This window comes from Bombina bombina, chromosome 5 (assembly GCF_027579735.1).
Source record: "Bombina bombina isolate aBomBom1 chromosome 5, aBomBom1.pri, whole genome shotgun sequence".
Lineage (NCBI taxonomy): Eukaryota > Metazoa > Chordata > Amphibia > Anura > Bombinatoridae > Bombina > Bombina bombina.
The window spans coordinates 193398463-193418784 of record NC_069503.1 but is presented as its reverse complement, the minus strand read 5'-3'; the positions used below and the strand labels follow the sequence as shown (position 1 = coordinate 193418784).

At 40.0% G+C, this 20322-nt stretch overlaps 1 protein-coding gene across 3 annotated transcripts in view; it reads left to right on the top strand.

Moving 5' to 3' along the window:
• LMBR1 (limb development membrane protein 1) overlaps positions 1-20322 on the top strand; it is a 777013-nt gene that overhangs the window by 688362 nt on the left and 68329 nt on the right. For all 3 annotated transcript variants that reach the window (XM_053713821.1, XM_053713820.1, XM_053713822.1), the window contains exon 14: positions 1614-1704. In XM_053713821.1, coding sequence (XP_053569796.1) covers positions 1614-1704 — 91 coding nt within the window. The remainder of the gene's footprint in view (positions 1-1613; positions 1705-20322) is intronic.

Here is a 20322-nt window from a genome sequence, read left to right as displayed (position 1 = left end):
TAGTCTTCTGAAGTCCCCTCAGGGTATTTAATGATGGGAAATAGAAAAAAGGCAAGTGATAGTGCAGTATTGTTTATAATTTATAAAAACACTCTGCTACAAGGTAATCAACTCACATTAGAAAACCTCAGATAGTTATAGCATTAGTTTGAATAAGTGGAGCATCAAAGGTAAAATTCCCTGTTAAATGTTTCCCTTCTGAGTTGGGTACCAAGTTCTTACAGTATATAGTCTTTTCATTCCAAAAAATCCTTGAGTGCTTCAAAGGTAAAGTAGTCTTCCTTCCTCAGATGATAAAGATGAACGCCAGAGTAAGGACTACTTTACCTTCAAAATGTGTAAGGAATTTTTGCAAAGCAGTAGCTACATAATTAAGACTGTCTGCGCTCACCCACTGCCTTCCTTTTGCACATCTAACATTACAGTATACAAATGAAATAGTATACAAACTTCTTGTGGGTTCATAGCAGAATTAGTCCTTGTTAAGGTTTAATTGTCAATATCACATGTGTGTGCATCCATAGCAGTCTAAATGCATTATGTATATAACCTATTATACTTACACTTACATAATATAAAATATGCAGAATGTATATGTTCAGGAAATAGGCAAATGACTGCCTTCTAGGACATGACTATTTATAGATTTACCAGTGCTAAAGAATAGTGAGGTGGGAGAGGCTTTGCAGGCATTGAGGTTTTTTTCTTTTATTTATCCTACATTTCTTAGAATGTTTTTCACTAAGTGCTAAAAGGGACAGTCAAGTCAAAATTAAGCTTTCATGATTCAGATAGGGCATTCAATTTTAAACAACTTTCCAATTTACTTTTATTATTACATTTTTCTTTGTACTCTTTGAATTCTTTGTTAAAGGGACACTCAGGTCAAATTAAATTTTCATGATTCAGATAGAGCATGTCATTTTAATCCAATTTACTTCCATTAAAAAAAATGTGCACAGTCTTTTATATTTACACTTTTTGAGTCACCAGCTCCTACTGAGCATGTGCAAGAATTCACAGACTATACGTATATGCATTTGTGATTGGCTGATGGGTATCACATGGTACAGGCGGAGTGGAAATATACATAACTTTGAAATGTGTTAGAAAAAAATCTACTACTCATTTGAAATTCAGAGTAAATGCTATTGTATTGTCTTATCTTGCATTTGTTGATTATGCAAATCTATTGTGTTTTCTGGTCCTAAGCTAAACATAGGTAGGCTCATATGCTGATTTTTAAGCCCTTGAAGGCCGCCTCTTATCTCAGTGCATTTGACAGTTTTTCACAGCTAGACAGCGCTAGTTCATGTGTGCCCTATAGATAACGTGCTCATGTCTGTGGAGTTATTTTTAAGTCAGCACTGATTGGCAAAAATAAGTCTGTCAAAAGAACTAAAATAAGTGGAAAGTCTGCAGAGGCTTAGATACAAGGTAATCGGAGATAAAAAAAAAAAGTATATTAATATGGTTATGCAAAACTGGGGTATGGGTAATAAAGGAATTATCTATCTTTTTAAACAATAACATTTTTCAAGTAGACTGTGCCTTTAAGTTAAGGATTTTGATTCCTGTAGCCTGTTTTATTTTCTTTAACATGAATTTCATAGCTATCTCATGGTTTCTTCTGTCGTTGGTTTCTATAGCCTTCGTTTTTTTGGAAGTTTTACTCCCAAGAAAGATGACACTACAATGACAAAGGTAAGTTTTATAACAATGATATAGACACTGTTCACCTCCACATCCATTTTTTTCCCACCCAGTACAAAATGATTGCTATTTATTAATTACCCTGAATGGCTCATTTGCAGCAATCAGTATTTGTTTGTAAGCTGCGTAAACACAAACTGGAAGATTTTCAAACTGCTAAATGAGTGGGAAAAGAGATGTGTTCTGTTTAGTTTGGACAGACTCCATTCACTTGTAGAAAGATCTAGAAAGGCTGCACTTGTTAACCAACTAAAGAAAATCCTTTGAAAGCATCTGTCTTTCTTAGCAAAGAAACTTATTGCTAATGAGTTACTTTGATTGTGCTATAACTGTACTTCACCAAGACTGTTTGAAATCTGAAGAACTCGGCTGCTACAAGTAATACAGACATACCAATTCAAATTTAAATAATTAAAGTAAGTCTGAAGGGTTCCATTCAGCTATTTCATGCAAGTTAAGGCTAATTTGACTTATCACAATTTGACACCAGCTTGAGAGGAATAGATTTGTTAAGTAGCACTTTGACACAAATGTATACATTTTCTTTTTTGTTGGATATTCCCACAAGCTGGCTAAGGAGCTCAGTAACTAAAGGACAAACATTTTCTTTCTAATTGCCCATATGAAGCATTTTTTTTCTTTTATTGGCAGAAGTTTATTAAACTTGTTAGCTTTCTTCCTGAGCAGTATTCAACTTCCCAAAACCTAACGCACATAAAATATAAATTTGATTACCAAAGATAATGTTGGTGTTTATAATTTACAAATATTTGAATATTCAATTGCATTTTTGTAATGTTGTATTTTTTTATGTTAAAAAATCTTTTAATTTTTGTTTAATACATTATACCACCATATATGTAGAATGTAAAGATACACAAACTAATGTTTAATGTGGTCACTACTATGTAATGACACAGATCTCCCAAGTTTAGTTTATTTTTCTAATGTGGTGGAAAAGGATTATGGGTAATGGTACGCAAATGAAATTGGCGGACAAAGCATGAATTACATTTTATCACCATTTTTGTCAAAATCTAGTAGCAATAAAAAAAATATCTGGTAATGTCAGCACACTGTCTTAGGTTAATTAAATTAACTAATTAAAATAGTATTTGAATTTAATATGGTTTTCTCCAACATAGGTGTGTCCGGTCCACGGCGTCATCCTTACTTGTGGGATATTCTCCTCCCCAACAGGAAATGGCAAAGAGCCCAGCAAAGCTGGTCATATGATCCCTCCTAGGCTCCGCCTACCCCAGTCATTCTCTTTGCCGTTGCACAGGCAACATATCCACGGAGATGGCTAAGAGTTTTTTGGTGCATGGAAGTAATAGGATTGATGGTTGCAGCAATGGACATAGTTCCTTTTGCACGAATTCATCTAAGACCATTACAACTGTGCATGCTCAGACAGTGGAATGGGGATTATACAGACTTGTCTCCGACGATTCAAGTAGATCAAAGGACCAGAGATTCACTCCGTTGGTGGCTAATCCTGGACAATCTGTCACAGGGAATGAGCTTCCACAGACCAGAGTGGGTCATTGTCACGACCGACGCCAGTCTGGTGGGCTGGGCGCGGTCTGGGAACCCCTGAAAGCTCAGGGTCTATGGTCTCGGGAAGAATCTCTTCTCCCGATAAACATTCTGGAACTGAGAGCGATATTCAATGCTCTCAAAGCTTGGCCTCATCTAGCAAAGGCCAAATTCATAAGGTTTCAATCAGACAACATGACGACAGTTGCTTATATCAACCATCAGGGGGGAACAAGGAGTTCCCTGGCGATGGAGGAAGGGACCAAGATAATTCAATGGGCGGAGGATCACTCCTGCCACTTGTCTGCAATCCACATCCCAGGAGTGGAAAATTGGGAAGCGGATTTTCTGAGTCGTCAGACATTCCATCCGGGGGAGTGGGAACTCCACCCGGAAATCTTTGCCCAAATAACTCAATTATGGGGCATTCCAGACATGGATCTGATGGCGTCTCGTCAGAACTTCAAGGTTCCTTGTTACGGGTCCAGATCCAGGGATCCCAAGGCGACTCTAGTAGATGCACTAGTAGCACCTTGGACCTTCAACCTAGCTTATGTTTTCCCACCGTTTCCTCTCATTCCCAGGCTGGTAGCCAGGATCAACCAGGAGAGGGCTTAGGTGATCTTGATAGCTCCTGCGTGGCCACGCAGGACTTGGTATGCAGACCTGGTGAATATGTCATCGGCTCCACCATGGAAGCTACCTTTGAGACAGGACCTTCTTGTTCAAGGTCCATTCGAACATCCGAATCTGGTTTCTCTCCAACTGACTGCTTGGAGATTGAACGCTTGATTTTATCAAAGCGTGGGTTTTCAGATTCTGTAATTGATACTCTGATTCAGGCTAGAAAGCCTGTGACTAGAAAAATTTACCATAAGATATGGAAAAAATATATCTGTTGGTGTGAATCTAAAGGATTCCCATGGAACAAGATAAAAATTCCTAGGATTTTATCCTTTCTACAAGAGGGTTTGGAGAAGGGATTATCTGCAAGTTCTCTGAAGGGACAGATTTCTGCGTTATCTGTTTTACTTCACAAAAGGCTGGCAGCTGTGCCAGACGTTCAAGCGTTTGTTCAGGCTCTGGTTAGAATCAAGCCTGTTTACAGACCTTTGACTCCTCCCTGGAGTCTTAATCTAGTTCTTTCAGTTCTTCAAGGGGTTCCGTTTGAACCCTTACATTCCGTAGATATTAAGTTATTATCTTGGAAAGTTTTGTTTTTGGTTGCAATTTCTTCTGCTAGAAGAGTTTCTGAGTTATCTGCTCTGCAGTGTTCTCCGCCCTATCTGGTGTTCCATGCAGATAAGGTGGTTTTGCGTACTAAGCCTGGTTTTCTTCCGAAAGTTGTTTCCAACAAGAATATTAACCAGGAGATAGTTGTACCTTCTTTGTGCCCGAATCCAGTTTCAAAGAAGGAACTTTTGTTACACAATTTGGACGTAGTCCGTGCTCTAAAATTCTATTTAGAGGCCACTAGAGATTTCAGACAAACTTCTTCTTTGTTTGTTGTTTATTCTGGTAAAAGGAGAGGTCAAAAAGCAACTTCTACCTCTCTTTCTTTTTGGCTTAAAAGCATTATCCGTTTGGCTTATGAGACTGCCGGACGGCAGCCTCCTGAAAGAATCACAGCTCACTCCACTAGGGCTGTGGCTTCCACATGGGCCTTCAAGAACGAGGCTTCTGTTGACCAGATATGTAAGGCAGCGACTTGGTCTTCACTGCACACTTTTGCCAAATTTTACAAATTTGATACTTTTGCTTCTTCAGAGGCTATTTTTGGGAGAAAGGTTTTGCAAGCCGTGGTGCCTTCCATTTAGGTGACCTGATTTGCTCCCTCCCTTCATCCGTGTCCTAAAGCTTTGGTATTGGTTCCCACAAGTAAGGATGACGCCGTGGACCGGACACACCTATGTTGGAGAAAACAGAATTTATGCTTACCTGATAAATTACTTTCTCCAACGGTGTGTCCGGTCCACGGCCCGCCCTGGTTTTTTTAATCAGGTCTGATGAATTATTTTCTCTAACTACAGTCACCACGGTATCATATGGTTTCTCCTATGCATATTTCCTCCTGTACGTCGGTCGAATGACTGGGGTAGGCGGAGCCTAGGAGGGATCATATGACCAGCTTTGCTGGGCTCTTTGCCATTTCCTGTTGGGGAGGAGAATATCCCACAAGTAAGGATGACGCCGTGGACCGGACACACCGTTGGAGAAAGTAATTTATCAGGTAAGCATAAATTCTGTTTTTGTTTGTTAAACATAAATATTACCAAACAGTGCATTAAAGTTTACAAATGTGTGTCTTATGTTGAAATAAAGGTTTCAGTGGCAGTGTTAATAATAAAAAAACAAGTATATACCCAATATATAGTTTTAGAGCGCAGAACACAAAATGCAGACTAAAATAGATGACGTTTTTTCACTTTTGCTGCAAAAAAGATCATTATGTTTTTACTGCTGTTCCTACTATTTCACTATCCTAAGCTAATTTATTTCTCATCGCCTATTGATTAAGGTAGATTTCTTATAGAGTTATGTAGAAACCTGTAAAGCAGTTGGTTATGGCAAAAACTTTACATGTTTTCTATATTATTATTATTTTTATTAATGAAAGTGCAAAAAGCTCTTATATTTTAGAGTGTTTTATTTTTGCTTGGTTGTTTGCATATATCCATGTGATTAACCCCTGCAAAGGGTTTAAATGCATAGTTAAAGCGAGCTAAATGTCAGTAATATCCTGCTGGCTGCTAGCTGAACACATCTGGTGGGCCAATGAGATGAGACAACTTTATTTAGTCACCAATCACCAGCGAGCTCCCAGTAGTATATTGCTGCAGCTGATATGTACTTTTCCTTTTCAACAAGGGATTCAAAGAGAACAAAGAACATTTTATAAAAGAAGTTAAGGTGTCCCAAATGTACATGCTGTATCTGAATTATGAAAGTTTAATTTGGTCTTTCCTATCCCTTTTTACTAAGCAAGCAAATTGGCTGCAGCCCTGAATAGACCTAGTGTAGCGCCTGTAAATATTCTTCCTAGTCCATTAAACAGTTATTTTCTCTTGTTAAGTGTGTTCAGTCCACGGGTCATCCATTACTTATGGGATATATTCTCCTTCCCAACAGGAAGTTGCAAGAGGATCACCCAAGCAGAGCTGCTATATAGCTCCTCCCCTCACATGTCATACCCAGTCATTCTCTTGCAACCCTCAACAAAGAAGGAGGTCGCGAGAGGAGCTGGAGTTTTTGCTTAACTATTAACTATTAACTATTCTTCAATCAAAAGTTTGTTATTTTAAATGGCACCGGAGTGTGCTGTTTTTCTATCTCAGGCAGTATTTGGAAGAAGAAACTGCCTGCGTTTTTTATCTATGATCTTAGCAGGCGTAACTAAGATCCACTGGCTGTTCTCGACATTCTGAGGAGTGGGGTAACTTCAGAAACTGGGAATAGCATGCGGAGTCCTCCGCAAATGAGGTATGTGCGGTACTTTATTTTCTGGGAATGGAATTGACTAAGAAAATACTGCTGTTACCGTATGATGTAAGTACAGCCTTAAATGCAGTAGTAGCAACTGAGAAAATACTGTTAACACTGAAATAATACTTAAGTCTTCTCTGCAGTGGTAGCGACTGGTAGCAGGCTTAGTGATAGCTTTGCATGACATTGAAAAATGTTGTTTTTTAATAAAACGTTTACTGGCATGTTATTCGTTTTTTTGTGAGGTACTTTGGTGATAAATCGCTTTGGGCATGATTTTTTCCACATGGCTAACATATTTTTCTGCATGGAAACCGTTATATCAGGGCTCCCACTGTTGTGATTGGAGTGGGAGGGCCCTTGTTTTAGCGCCTTGTTGCGCAGTTAAAATTATTGCACAGTCTTTCTGCTTCTTCCTCCTTGATCCAGGACGTCTCTAGAGAGCTCAGGGGTCTGCAAATTTCATTTGTGAGGGAGGTAATCAGTCACAGCAGATCTGTGACAGTGTGCTGACTGTGATTAAAAGCGTTAAATCTTAATTGATATCTGTTTTATCCGTTTTGGGTATCGAGGGGTTAATTATCCTTTTGCTAATGGGTGCAATCCTCTGCTAATAGTACACTTCTTGTTAAGAATTGTTTAATTATATCTGTATTTTTGAAGCGCTGCAGCGTTTTTTTTATATTGCTTGTAAAACTTATTGAAAGTGATTTCCAAGCTTGTTAGTTTCATTGCTAAGTCTGTTTTAAACATGTCTGATTCAGAGGAAACTGTTTGTTCATCATGTTCAAAAGCTAATGTGGAGCCCAATAGAACGATGTGTACCAATTGTATTGATATTGCTTTGAATAAAAGTCAATCTGTACCGATAAAGAAGCTATCACCAGACAACGAGGGGGAAGTTATGCCGCCTAACTCTCCTCACGTGTCAGTACCTGCGTCTCCCGCTCGGGAGATGCGTAGGATTGAGACACCTAGTACATCTAGGCCCTTACAAATCACTTTACATGATATGGCTAATGTTATGAAAGAAGTATTATATAATATGCCCGAATTAAGGGGCAAACGCGATAGCTCTGGGTTAAGGACAGAGCGCGCTGATGACACGAGAGCCATGTCTAATACTGCGTCACAACTTGCAGAACATGAGGACGGTGAGCTTCATTCTGTCGGTGACGGTTCTGATTCGGGGAGACCGGATTCAGAAATTTCAAATTTTAAATTTAAGCTTGAGAACCTCCGTGTGTTACTAGGGGAGGTATTAGCGGCTCTGAATGATTGCGACACGGTGGCAATTCCAGAGAAATTGTGTAGGTTGGATAGATACTATGCGGTACCGGTGTGTACTGACGTTTTTCCTATACCAAAAAGACTTAAAGAAATTATCAGTAAGGAGTGGGATAGACCCGGTGTGCCTTTTTCCCCTCCCCCGATATTTAGAAAAATGTTCCCTATAGACGCCACCACACGAGACTTATGGCAGACGGTCCCTAAGGTGGAGGGAGCAGTTTCTACGTTAGCCAAGCGTACCACTATCCCGGTGGAGGATAGCTGTGCTTTCTCAGATCCAATGGATAAAAAATTAGAGGATTATCTTAAGAAAATGTTTGTTCAACAGGGTTTTATATTGCAGCCTCTTGCATGCATTGCGCCTGTCACGGCTGCAGCGGCATTCTGGTTTGAGTCTCTGGAAGAGGCGATTCGCACAGAGCCGTTGGATGAGGCCTTGAGCAAAGTTAGAACCCTTAAGCAAGCTAATGCGTTTGTTTCAGATGCCGTAGTACATCTAACCAAACTTACGGCTAAAAATTCCGGATTTGCCATACAGGCGCGCAGAGCGCTCTGGCTTAAATCCTGGTCAGCGGATGTAACTTCCAAGTCTAAACTACTTAACATTCCTTTCAAAGGGCAGACCTTATTCGGGCCCGGCTTGAAGGAAATTATTGCTGACATTACGGGAGGTAAGGGCCACGCCCTTCCTCAGGACAGGGCCAAACCAAAGGCCAAACAGTCTACAGGGAGTGCAGAATTATTAGGCAAGTTGTATTTTTGAGGATTAATTTTATTATTGAACAACAACCATGTTCTCAATGAACCCAAAAAACTCATTAATATCAAAGATGAATAGTTTTGGAAGTAGTTTTTAGTTTGTTTTTAGTTATAGCTATTTTAGGGGGATATCTGTGTGTGCAGGTGACTATTACTGTGCATAATTATTAGGCAACTTTACCAAAAACAAATATATACCCATTTCAATTATTTATTTTTACCAGTGAAACCAATATAACATCTCAACATTCACAAATATACATTTCTGACATTCAAAAACAAAACAAAAACAAACCAGTGACCAATATAGCCACCTTTCTTTGCAAGGACACTCGAAAGCCTGCCATCCATGGATTCTGTCAGTGTTTTGATCTGTTCACCATCAACATTGCATGCAGCAGCAACCACAGCCTCCCAGACACTGTTCAGAGAGGTGTACTGTTTTCCCTCCTTGTAAATCTCACATTTGATGATGGACCACAGGTTCTCAATGGGGTTCAGATCAGGTGAACAAGGAGGTCATGTCATTAGATTTTCTTCTTTTATACCCTTTCTTGCCAGCCACGCTGTGGAGTACTTGGACGCGTGTGATGGAGCATTGTCCTGCATGAAAATCATGTTTTTCTTGAAGGATGCAGACTTCTTCCTGTACCACTGCTTGAAGAAGGTGTCTTCCAGAAACTGGCAGTAGGACTGGGAGTTGAGCTTGACTCCATCCTCAACCCGAAAAGGCCCCACAAGCTCATCTTTGATGATACCAGCCCAAACCAGTACTCCACCTCCACCTTGCTGGCGTCTGAGTCGGACCGGAGCTCTCTGCCCTTTACCAATCCAGCCACGGGCCCATCCATCTGGCCCATCAAGACTCACTCTCATTTCATCAGTCCATAAAACCTTAGAAAAATCAGTCTTGAGATATTTCTTGGCCCAGTCTTGACGTTTCAGCTTGTGTGTCTTGTTCAGTGGTGGTCGTCTTTCAGCCTTTCTTACCTTGGCTATGTCTCTGAGTATTGCACACCTTGTGCTTTTGGGCACTCCAGTGATGTTGCAGCTCTGAAATATGGCCAAACTGGTGGCAAGTGGCATCTTGGCAGCTGCAAGCTTGACTTTTCTCAGTTCATGGGCAGTTATTTTGCGCCTTGGTTTTTCCACACGCTTCTTGCGACCCTGTTGACTATTTTGAATGAAACGCTTGATTGTTCGATGATCACGCTTCAGAAGCTTTGCAATTTTAAGAGTGCTGCATCCCTCTGCAAGATATCTCACTATTTTTGACTTTTCTGAGCCTGTCAAGTCCTTCTTTTGACCCATTTTGCCAAAGGAAAGGAAGTTGCCTAATAATTATGCACACCTGATATAGGGTGTTGATGTCATTAGACCACACCCCTTCTCATTACAGAGATGCACATCACCTAATATGCTTAATTGGTAGTAGGCTTTTGAGCCTATACAGCTTGGAGTAAGACAACATGCATAAAGAGGATGATGTGGTCAAAATACTCATTTGCCTAATAATTCTGCACTCCCTGTAATTTTCGTGCCTTTCGTAACTTCAAGGAAGGAGCAGCATCAACTTCCTCCGCTCCAAAACAGGAAGGCACTACTGCTCGTTACAGACAAGGTTGGAAAGGCAACCAGTCATGGAACAAGGGCAAGCAGGCAAGAAAGCCTACTCCCGCCCCTAAGACAGCATGAAGTCAGGGCCCCCTATCCAGAGACGGATTTAGTGGGGGGCAGACTTTCTCTCTTTGCCCAGGCTTGGGCAAGAGATGTGCAGGATCCCTGGACGTTGAAGATTATATCTCAGGGATACCTTCTGGATTTCAAATCCTCTCCTCCACAAGGGAGGTTCCATCTTTCGAGGTTATCGACAAACCTAGTAAAGAGAGAGGCATTTCTACAATGTGTACAAGATCTCTTAATCATGGGGGTGATCCTCTCAGTTCCGCGATCGGAACAGGGACAAGGATTTTACTCAAATCTATTTGTGGTTCCCAAAAAAGAGAGAACCTTCAGACCAATCTTGGACTTAAAGATCTTAAACAAATTCCTAAGGGTACCATCGTTCAAGATGGAAACCATTCGAACCATCCTACCCATGATCCAAGAGGGTCAATATATGACCACGGTGGACTTAAAGGATGCTTACCTTCATATACCGATTCACAAAGATCATTATCAGTACCTGAGGTTTGCCTTTCTAGACAGGCATTACCAGTTTGTGGCTCTTCCCTTCGGGTTAGCCACGGCCCCGAGAATTTTTACGAAGGCTCTGGGCTCACTTCTGGCGGTACTAAGACCACGAGGCATAGCGGTGGCTCCATACCTAGACGACATTCTGATACAAGCGTCAAGTTTTCAGAATGCAAAGTCTCATACAGAGATAGTTCTAGCATTTCTGAGGTCGCATGGGTGGAAAGTGAACGTGGAAAAGAGTTCTCTGTTACCACTCACACGGGTTCCTTTTCTAGGGACTCTTATAGATTCTGTAGAGATGAAGATTTACCTGACGGAGTCCAGGTTATCAAAGATTCTCAATGCTTGCCGTGTCCTTCATTCCATTCAAAGCCCATCGGTAGCTCAGTGCATGGAGGTAATCGGCTTAATGGTAGCGGCAATGGACATAGTGCCATTTGCGCGCCTGCATCTCAGACCGCTGCAACTATGCATGCTCAGTCAATGGAACGGGGATTACTCAGATCTGTCCCCTTTGCTAAATCTGGACCAGGAGACCAGAGATTCGCTTCTCTGGTGGTTGTCACCGGTTCTTCTGTCCAAAGGAATGACCTTTCGCAGGCCAGATTGGACGATTGTCACAACGGATGCCAGCCTTCTAGGCTGGGGAGCAGTCTGGAATTCCCTGAAGGCTCAGGGATCGTGGACTCAGGAGGAGAAACTCCTCCCAATAAACATTCTAGAATTAAGAGCAATATTCAATGCTCTTCTGGCTTGGCCTCAGTTAGCAAAGCTGAGGTTCATCAGATTTCAGTCGGACAATATCACGACTGTGGCTTACATCAATCATCAAGGGGGAACCAGGAGTTCCCTAGCGATGTTGGAAGTCTCGAAGATAATTCGCTGGGCAGAGTCTCACTCTTGCCACCTGTCAGCGATTCACATCCCAGGCGTAGAGAACTGGGAGGTGGATTTCCTAAGTCGCCAGACTTTTCATCCGGGAGAGTGGGAACTTTACACGGAGGTATTTGCTCAACTGATTCGTCGTTGGGGCAAACCGGATCTGGATCTCATGGCATCTCGCCAGAACGCGAAGCTTCCTTGTTACGGATCCAGGTCCAGGGACCCGGGAGCGGTGCTGGTAGATGCATTAGCAGCCCCTTGGGTTTTCAACATAGCTTATGTGTTTCCACCATTTCCGTTGCTACCTCGGCTGATTGCCAGGATCAAACAGGAGAGGGCATCGGTAATTCTGATAGCGCCTGCGTGGCCACGCAGGACCTGGTATGCAGACCTAGTGGACATGTCGTCCTGTCCACCATGGTCTCTTCCTCTGAGGCAGGACCTTCTAATTCAAGGTCCTTTCAACCATCCAAACCTAATTTCTCTGAGGCTGACTGCCTGGAAATTGAACGCTTGATTCTATCAAAGCGTGGGTTTTCGGATTCGGTTATTGATACATTAATACAGGCTCGGAAACCTGTGACAAGAAAAATTTACCATAAGATATGGCGTAAATATTTATATTGGTGCGAATCCAAGAGTTACTCATGGAGTAAGGTTAGGATTCCTAGGATATTAGCTTTTCTACAAGAGGGTTTAGAAAAGGGTTTATCCGCTAGTTCGCTAAAGGGACAGATTTCAGCTCTGTCTATTCTTTTACACAAACGTCTGGCAGAGCATCCAGACGTCCAGGCCTTTTGTCAGGCTTTGGCTAGAATTAAGCCTGTGTTTAAAGCTGTTGCTCCTCTGTGGAGCTTAAACTTGGTTCTTAAAGTTCTTCAGGGTGTTCCGTTTGAACCCCTTCATTCCATTGATATTAAGCTTTTATCTTGAAAAGTTTTGTTTTTGATGGCTATTTCCTCGGCTCGAAGAGTCTCTGAGTTATCTGCCTTACATTGTGATTCTCCTTATCTGATCTTTCATTCAGATAAGGTAGTAATGCGTACTAAACCTGGGTTTTTACCTAAGGTTGTTTCTAACAGGAATATCAATCAAGAGATTGTTGTTCCATCATTATGTCCTAATCCTTCAAAGAAGGAACGTCTTTTGCATAATCTAGACGTGGTCCGTGCTCTGAAGTTCTACTTACAGGCAACTAAAGATTTTAGACAAACTTCTTCTCTGTTTGTCGTTTACTCTGGACAGAGGAGAGGTCAAAAGGCTTCGGCTACCTCTCTCTCTTTTTGGCTTCGTAGCATAATACGTTTAGCCTATGAGACTGCTGGACAGCAGCCTCCTGAAAGAATTACAGCTCATTCCACTAGAGTTGTGGCTTCCACCTGGGCCTTTAAGAATGAGGCCTCTGTTGAACAGATTTGCAAGGCTGCAACTTGGTCTTCACTTCATACTTTTTCCAAATTTTACAAATTTGACACTTTCGCTTCTTCGGAGGCTGGTTTTGGGAGAAAGGTTCTACAGGCAGTGGTTCCTTTTGTTTAATGTTCCTGCCTTGTCCCTCCCATCATCCGTGTACTTAGCTTTGGTATTGGTATCCCATAAGTAATGGATGACCCGTGGACTGAACACACTTAACAAGAGAAACATAATTTATGCTTACCTGATAAATTTATTTCTCTTGTAGTGTGTTCAGTCCACGGCCCGCCCTGTCTTTTTTTTAAGGCAGGTTCTAAATTTTAAAATTATAACTCCAGTCACCAATGCACCTTATAGTTTCTCCTTTCTCGTCTTGTTTCGGTCGAATGACTGGATATGACATGTGAGGGGAGGAGCTATATAGCAGCTCTGCTTGGGTGATCCTCTTGCAACTTCCTGTTGGGAAGGAGAATATATCCCATAAGTAATGGATGACCCGTGGACTGTACACACTACAAGAGAAATAAATTTATCAGGTAAGCATAAATTATGTTTTTCTCTTCACAATACTCTCTGCGGGACCAGCCAAGTTTATAAAGTTCCCCAGCATAGTTCCTGCAGCTTCCCGATGATGCACCATAAGTATTCAATAGAAATTAATGTTAGACTCTGAAGTATCTCATTGACTACACAGATCAAATATTCTGTGTATCAACATTTGGTATTATATATTCTGGATCTGGATTCAGTGAACTATAAAAGAGAAACTGCTATAAATATATATATTATTATTTTATTTTTTTCTACCACTTAAATTTTAAAATGCAAGATGTATGGGCTGGATTCCAGGTGGCACGCGTATTATAAGTTGAAAGAAAAGTATTTGTGTTCACGCAAGCTCAGGTTTGTGAGAGTGAAGACCTAATGTAAAGTATAAAGGTTAAAAAAAAAAACATAATTTATGTAAGAACTTATCTTATAAATTCATTTCTTTCATATTGGCAAGAGTCCATGAGCTAGTGACGTATGGGATATACAATCCTACCAGGAGGGGCAAAGTTTCCCAAACCTCAAAATGCCTATAAATACACCCCTCACCACACCCACAATTCAGTTGAAAGAATAGCCAAGTAGTGGGGTGATAAGAAAGGAGTAAAAAGCATCAACAAAGGAATTTGGAAATAATTGTGCTTTATACAAAAAAATCATAACCACCATAAAAAAGAGTGGGCCTCATGGACTCTTGCCAATATGAAAGAAATGAATTTATCAGATAAGTTCTTACATAAATTATGTTTTCTTTCATGTAATTGGCAAGAGTCCATGAGCTAGTATCTTGGGTAGCAATACTTAAAAAAACTTAAAACATAAACAGAAGAATCAAACTGAAACAGCTGCCTGAAGAACTTTTCTGCCAAAAACTTCTTCCGAAGAAGCAAATACATCAAAACGGTAGAATTTAGTAAATGTATGCAAAGAAGACCAAGTTGCTGCTTTGCAAATCTGATCAACTGAAGCTTCATTCTTAAAAGCCCACAAAGTAGAGACTGATCTTGTAGAATGAGCTGTAACTCTCTGAGGCGGGGCTTGACCCGACTCCAAATAAGCTTGATGAATCAAAAGCTTTTAACCAAGATGCCAAGGAAACGGCAGAAGCCTTCTGACCTTTCCTTGAACCAGAAAAGATAACAAATAGACTAGAAGTCTTCCTGAAATCTTTAGTAGCTTTGACATATTTCAAAGCTCTTACCACATCCAAAGAATGTAAGGATCTCCCCAAATAATTATTAGGATTAGGACACAGAAGGGACAACAATTTCTCTATTAATGTTGTTCGAATTCACAACCTTAGGTAAGAATTTAAATCCGCAAAACCGCCTTATCCTGATGAAAAATCAGAAAAGGAGATTCACAAGAAAGAGCAGATAATTCAGAAACTCTTCTAGCAGAAGAGATGGCCAAAAGGAACAACACTTTCCAAGAAAGTAGTTTAATGCCCAAAGAATGCATAGGCTCAAACGGAGGAGCCTGTAAAGCCTTTAATACCAAATTAAGACTCCAAGGAGGAGAGATTGATTTAATGACAGGCTTGATACAGACCAAAGCCTGTACAAAACAGTGAATATCAGGAAGCTTAGCAATCTTTCTGTGAAATAAAATGGAAAGAGCAGAGATTTGTCCCTTCAATGAACTTGCAGACAAACCCTTATCCAAACCATCCTGACGAAACTGTAAAATTCTAGGAATTCTAAAAGAATGCAAAGAGAATTTATGAGAAGAACACCATGAAATATAAGTTTTCCAAACTCGATAATAAATCTTTCTAGAAACAGATTTACGAGCCTGTAACATAGTATTAATCACTGGGTCAGAGAAACCTCTATGACTAAGCACTAGGCATTCAATTTCCATATCTTCAAATTTAATGATTTGAGATCCTGATGGAAAAACGGACCTTGAGATAGAAGGTCTAGCATTAATGGAAGTGGTTAAGGTTGGCAACTGGACACTCGAACAAGATCCGCATACCAAAACCTGTGAGGCCATGCTGGAGCAACCAGCAACGCAAACGATTGTTCCATGATGATTTTGGAGATCACTCTTGGAAGAAGAACTAGAGGCGGGAAAATTTAAGCAGGTTGGTAACACCAAGGAAGTGTCAACGCATCCACTGCTTCCGTCTGAGGATCCCTGGACCTGGACAGGTACCTGGGAGGTTTCTTGTTTAGATGAGAAGCCATCATATCTATTTCTGGAAGACCCCACATCTAAACAATCTGAGAAAACACATCCAGATGGAGGGACCACTCCCCCGGATGTAAAGTCTGAGGGCTGAGATAATCCGCTTCCCAATTGTCTATACCTGGGATATGAACCGCAGAAATTAGACGGGAGCTGGATTCCGCCCAAGCAAGTATCGAGATACTACTTTCATAACTTGGGGACTGTGAGTCCCACCCTGATGATTGACATATGCCACAGTTGTGATATTGTCTGTCTGAAAACAAATGAACGGTTCTCTCTTCAACAGAAACCAAACCTGAAGAGCCCTGAAAATCACACGGAGTTCCAAAATATTGATTGATAATCTCGCCTCTTGAGATTTCCAAACTCCTTGTGCTATCAGAGATCCCCAGACAGCTCCCAACCTGAAAGACTTGCATCTGTTGTGATTACAGTCCAGGTTGGATGAACAAAAGAGGCCCCTAGAACTATATGATGGTGATCTAACCACCAAGTCAGAGATAGTCGAACATTGGGATTTAAGGATATTAACTGTGATATCTTTGTATAATCACTGCACCACTGGTTCAGCACACAAAGCTGGAGAGGTCTCATGTGAAAACGAGCAAAGGGGATCGCGTCCGATGTTGCAGTCATGAGACCTAAAACTTCCATGCACATAGCTACTGAAGGGAATGATTGAGACTGAAGGTTCCGACAAGCTGAAACCAATTTTAATCTTCTCTTGTCCGTTAGAGACAGAGTCATGGACACTGAATCTATCTGGAAACCTAAAAAGGTGACCCTTGTCTGAGGAATCAAAAAACTTTTTGGTAAGTATCAAGATATCGTCCAAAAAAGGAAACACTGCAATACCTCATTCTCCGATTACAGAGAGTAGGGCACCGAGAACTTTTGTAAAGATTCTTGGAGCTGTCGCTAGGCCAAATGGAAGAGCGACAAATTGGTAATGCTTGTCTAGAAAAGAGAATCTCAGAAACTGATAATGATCTGGATGAATCGGAATATGAAGATATGCATCCTGTAAGTCTATTGTGGACATATAATGCCCTTGCTGAACAAAAGGCAGAATAGTCCTTATAGTCACCATTTTGAAAGTTGGCATAACGATTCAAAATATTCAGATCCAGAACTGGCCTGAATGAATTTTCTTTCTTTGGGACAATGAATAGATTTGAATAAAACCCCAGACCCTATTCCTGAAACAGAACTGGTATGATTACCCCTGAAAGCGCCAGGTCTGAAACACACTTCAGGAAAGCCTGAGCCTTTACTGGATTTGCTGGGATGCGTGAGAGGAAAAATCTTTTCACAGGAGGTCTTACTCTGAATCCTATTCGGTACCCTTGATAGACAATACTCTGAATCCGTTGATTTTGGACAAAATCTGCCCAAATCTTTTGGAAGAATCTTAATCTGCCCTCTACCAGCTGAGCTGGAATGAGGGCCGCACCTTCATGCAGACTTGGGGGCTGGCTTTGATTTCTTAAATGGTTTGGATTTACTACAACTTGAAGGAGGTTTCCAATTGGTTTCCAAACGGTTAGAAGCTTTAGATTTATCCTTAGGTCTTTTATCCTGAGGCAAAAAAAACTCCCTTCCCCCCCAGTGACAGTTGAAATAATTGAATCCAATTGAGCACCAAATAACTTATTACCTTGGAAAGAAAGAGATATTAATCTAGACTTAGATACCATGTCAGCATTCCAAGATTTAAGCCACAAAGCTCTCCTAGCTAAAATAGCTAAAGACATAGATTTAACATCAATTTTGATGATATCAAAAATGGCATCACAAATAAAATGATTAGCATGTTGAAGCAAGCGAACAATGCTAGACAAATCAGTATCCGTTTCCTGTTGCGCTAAACTTTCCAACCAGAAAGTTGATGCGGCTGCAACATCAGCCAAATAAATTGCAGACCTGAGCAGAAGACCAGAATATAACTAGGATTCAAGTTTCCGAATAGTAGTACGTCTAGAGTAGAAATAGCCCCATCAACTTTGGGATCTTTTCCCAAAACTCCAATCTAACTGCTGGCAAAAGATACGATTTTTTTAAACCTTGAAGAAGGAATAAAAGAAGTACCAGGCCTATTCCATTCCTTAGAAATCATATCAGAAATAGCATTAGGAACTGGAAAAACCTCAGGAGTAACCACAGGAGGTTTATAAACAGAATTTAAATGTCTACTAGTTTTAACATCAAAAGGACTAGTTTCCTCAATATCCAATGTAATCAACACTACTTTTAACAAAGAACTAATATACTCCATTTTAAATAAATAAGTAGATTTTTCAGTGTCAATATTTGAGAAAGGATCTTCTGAATCAGATAGATCCTCGTCAGAGGAGGATAATTCAGTATGTTGTCGGTCATTTGAAATTTCATCAACTTTATGAGAAGTTTTAAAAGACCTTTTACGTTTATTAGAAGGCAGGATGGCAGATAAAGCCTTCTGAATTGCATCAGCAATAAAATCTTTTAAATTCACAGGTATATCTTGTACATTAGATGTTGAAGGAACCACAGGCAATGTACTATTACTGATGGACACATTCTCTGCATGTAAAAACTTATCATGACAACTATTACATACCACAGCTGGAGATATAATCTCCACAAATTTACAACAAATGCACCTGGCTTTGGTAGAACTGTTATCAGGCCGCAGGGTTCCAACAGTGGTTTCTGAGACAGGATCAGATTGAGACATCTTGCAAATATAAGAGAAAAAACAACATATAAAGCAAAATTATCAATTTCCTTATATGGCAGTTTCAGAAATGGGGAAAAAAATGCAAACAGCATAGTCCTCTGATAGAAAAAAAGGCAAGAGGCATATAGGAATGGGGTTTTATATAGTGAAAATATTTGGCGCCAAGTATGACGTACAATGCAAACAGAATTTTTTTTGGCGCTAACAACATCCGGAAATGACACACTCGCGTCATTGAAGACGCAACCTTGTGAAAGGAACTCAGCGTAAACTAAGACGCCGGAAATGACTAATTTTGCGTAATCGAACGTAAAAATCTCGCGCCAAGAATGACGCAATATACGTTGGCATTTTGCGCCCTCGCTAGTCTAATTTTGCCCGCGAAATTTAATGAAAAACAGTCAATTTGAAAAAAGACTATACCCCAGGTAAGAAAAACATTTTTTCCTTCAAAATGCTTTTCCCAAAGATGAAACTGACAGTCTGCAAAAGGAAATATACATAAACCTGACTCATGGCAAATATAAGTACAATACATATATTTAGAACTTTATATTAATACATAAAGGGCCAAACACTAGCTTAAGTAATGAAAACATACTTACCAAAAGACACCCATCCACATATAGCAGATAGCCAAACCAGTACTGAAACAGTTATCAGTAGAGGTAATGGAATATGAGAGTATATATATATATATATATATATATATATATATATATATATATATATATATATATATATATATATATATATATATATATATGAGAGTATATCGTCGATCTGAATAAGGGAGGTAGGAGATGAATCTCTACGACCGATAACAGAGAACCTCCCATAAGGAAAACCATTGCATTCAATAGGCGATACTCCCTTCACATCCCTGTAACATTCACTGTACTCTGAGAGGAATCGGGCTTCAAAATGCTTAGAATCTAAGCACAAACTTACTTCACCACCTCCATAGGAGGCAAAGTCTTTAAAAACTGAATTGTGGGTGTGATGTGGGGTGTATTTATAGGCATTTTGAGGTTTGGGAAACTTTTCCCCTTCTGGTAGGATTGTTTAGCCCATATGTCACTAGCTCAAATACAACATAAATACATTTTAATAAAGTGTTACACTCATACACTATCTGATAAAAAAGGTTTTTGAATGGGAAGGGCTATAGTGTGTGTGTGTGTGTGTATATATATATATATATATATGTGTGTGTGTGTGTGTGTGTGTGTGTGTGTATATATATATATATATATATATATATATATATATATATATATATATATATATATATATATATATATATATATATATATATATATATACAGTTGTGCTCATAAGTTTACATACACTGACAGAATTTGTGGTTTCTTGGCCATTTTTCAGAGAATATGAATGATAACACAAAAACATTTCTTTAACTCATGGTTAGTGTTTTGCTGAAGCCATTTATTATCAATCAACTGTGTTTACTCTTTTTATATAATAATGACAACAGAAACTACCCAAATGACCCTGATCAAAAGTTTACATACCCCAGTTCTTAATACCGTTTATTGCCCCCTTTAACATCAATGACAGCT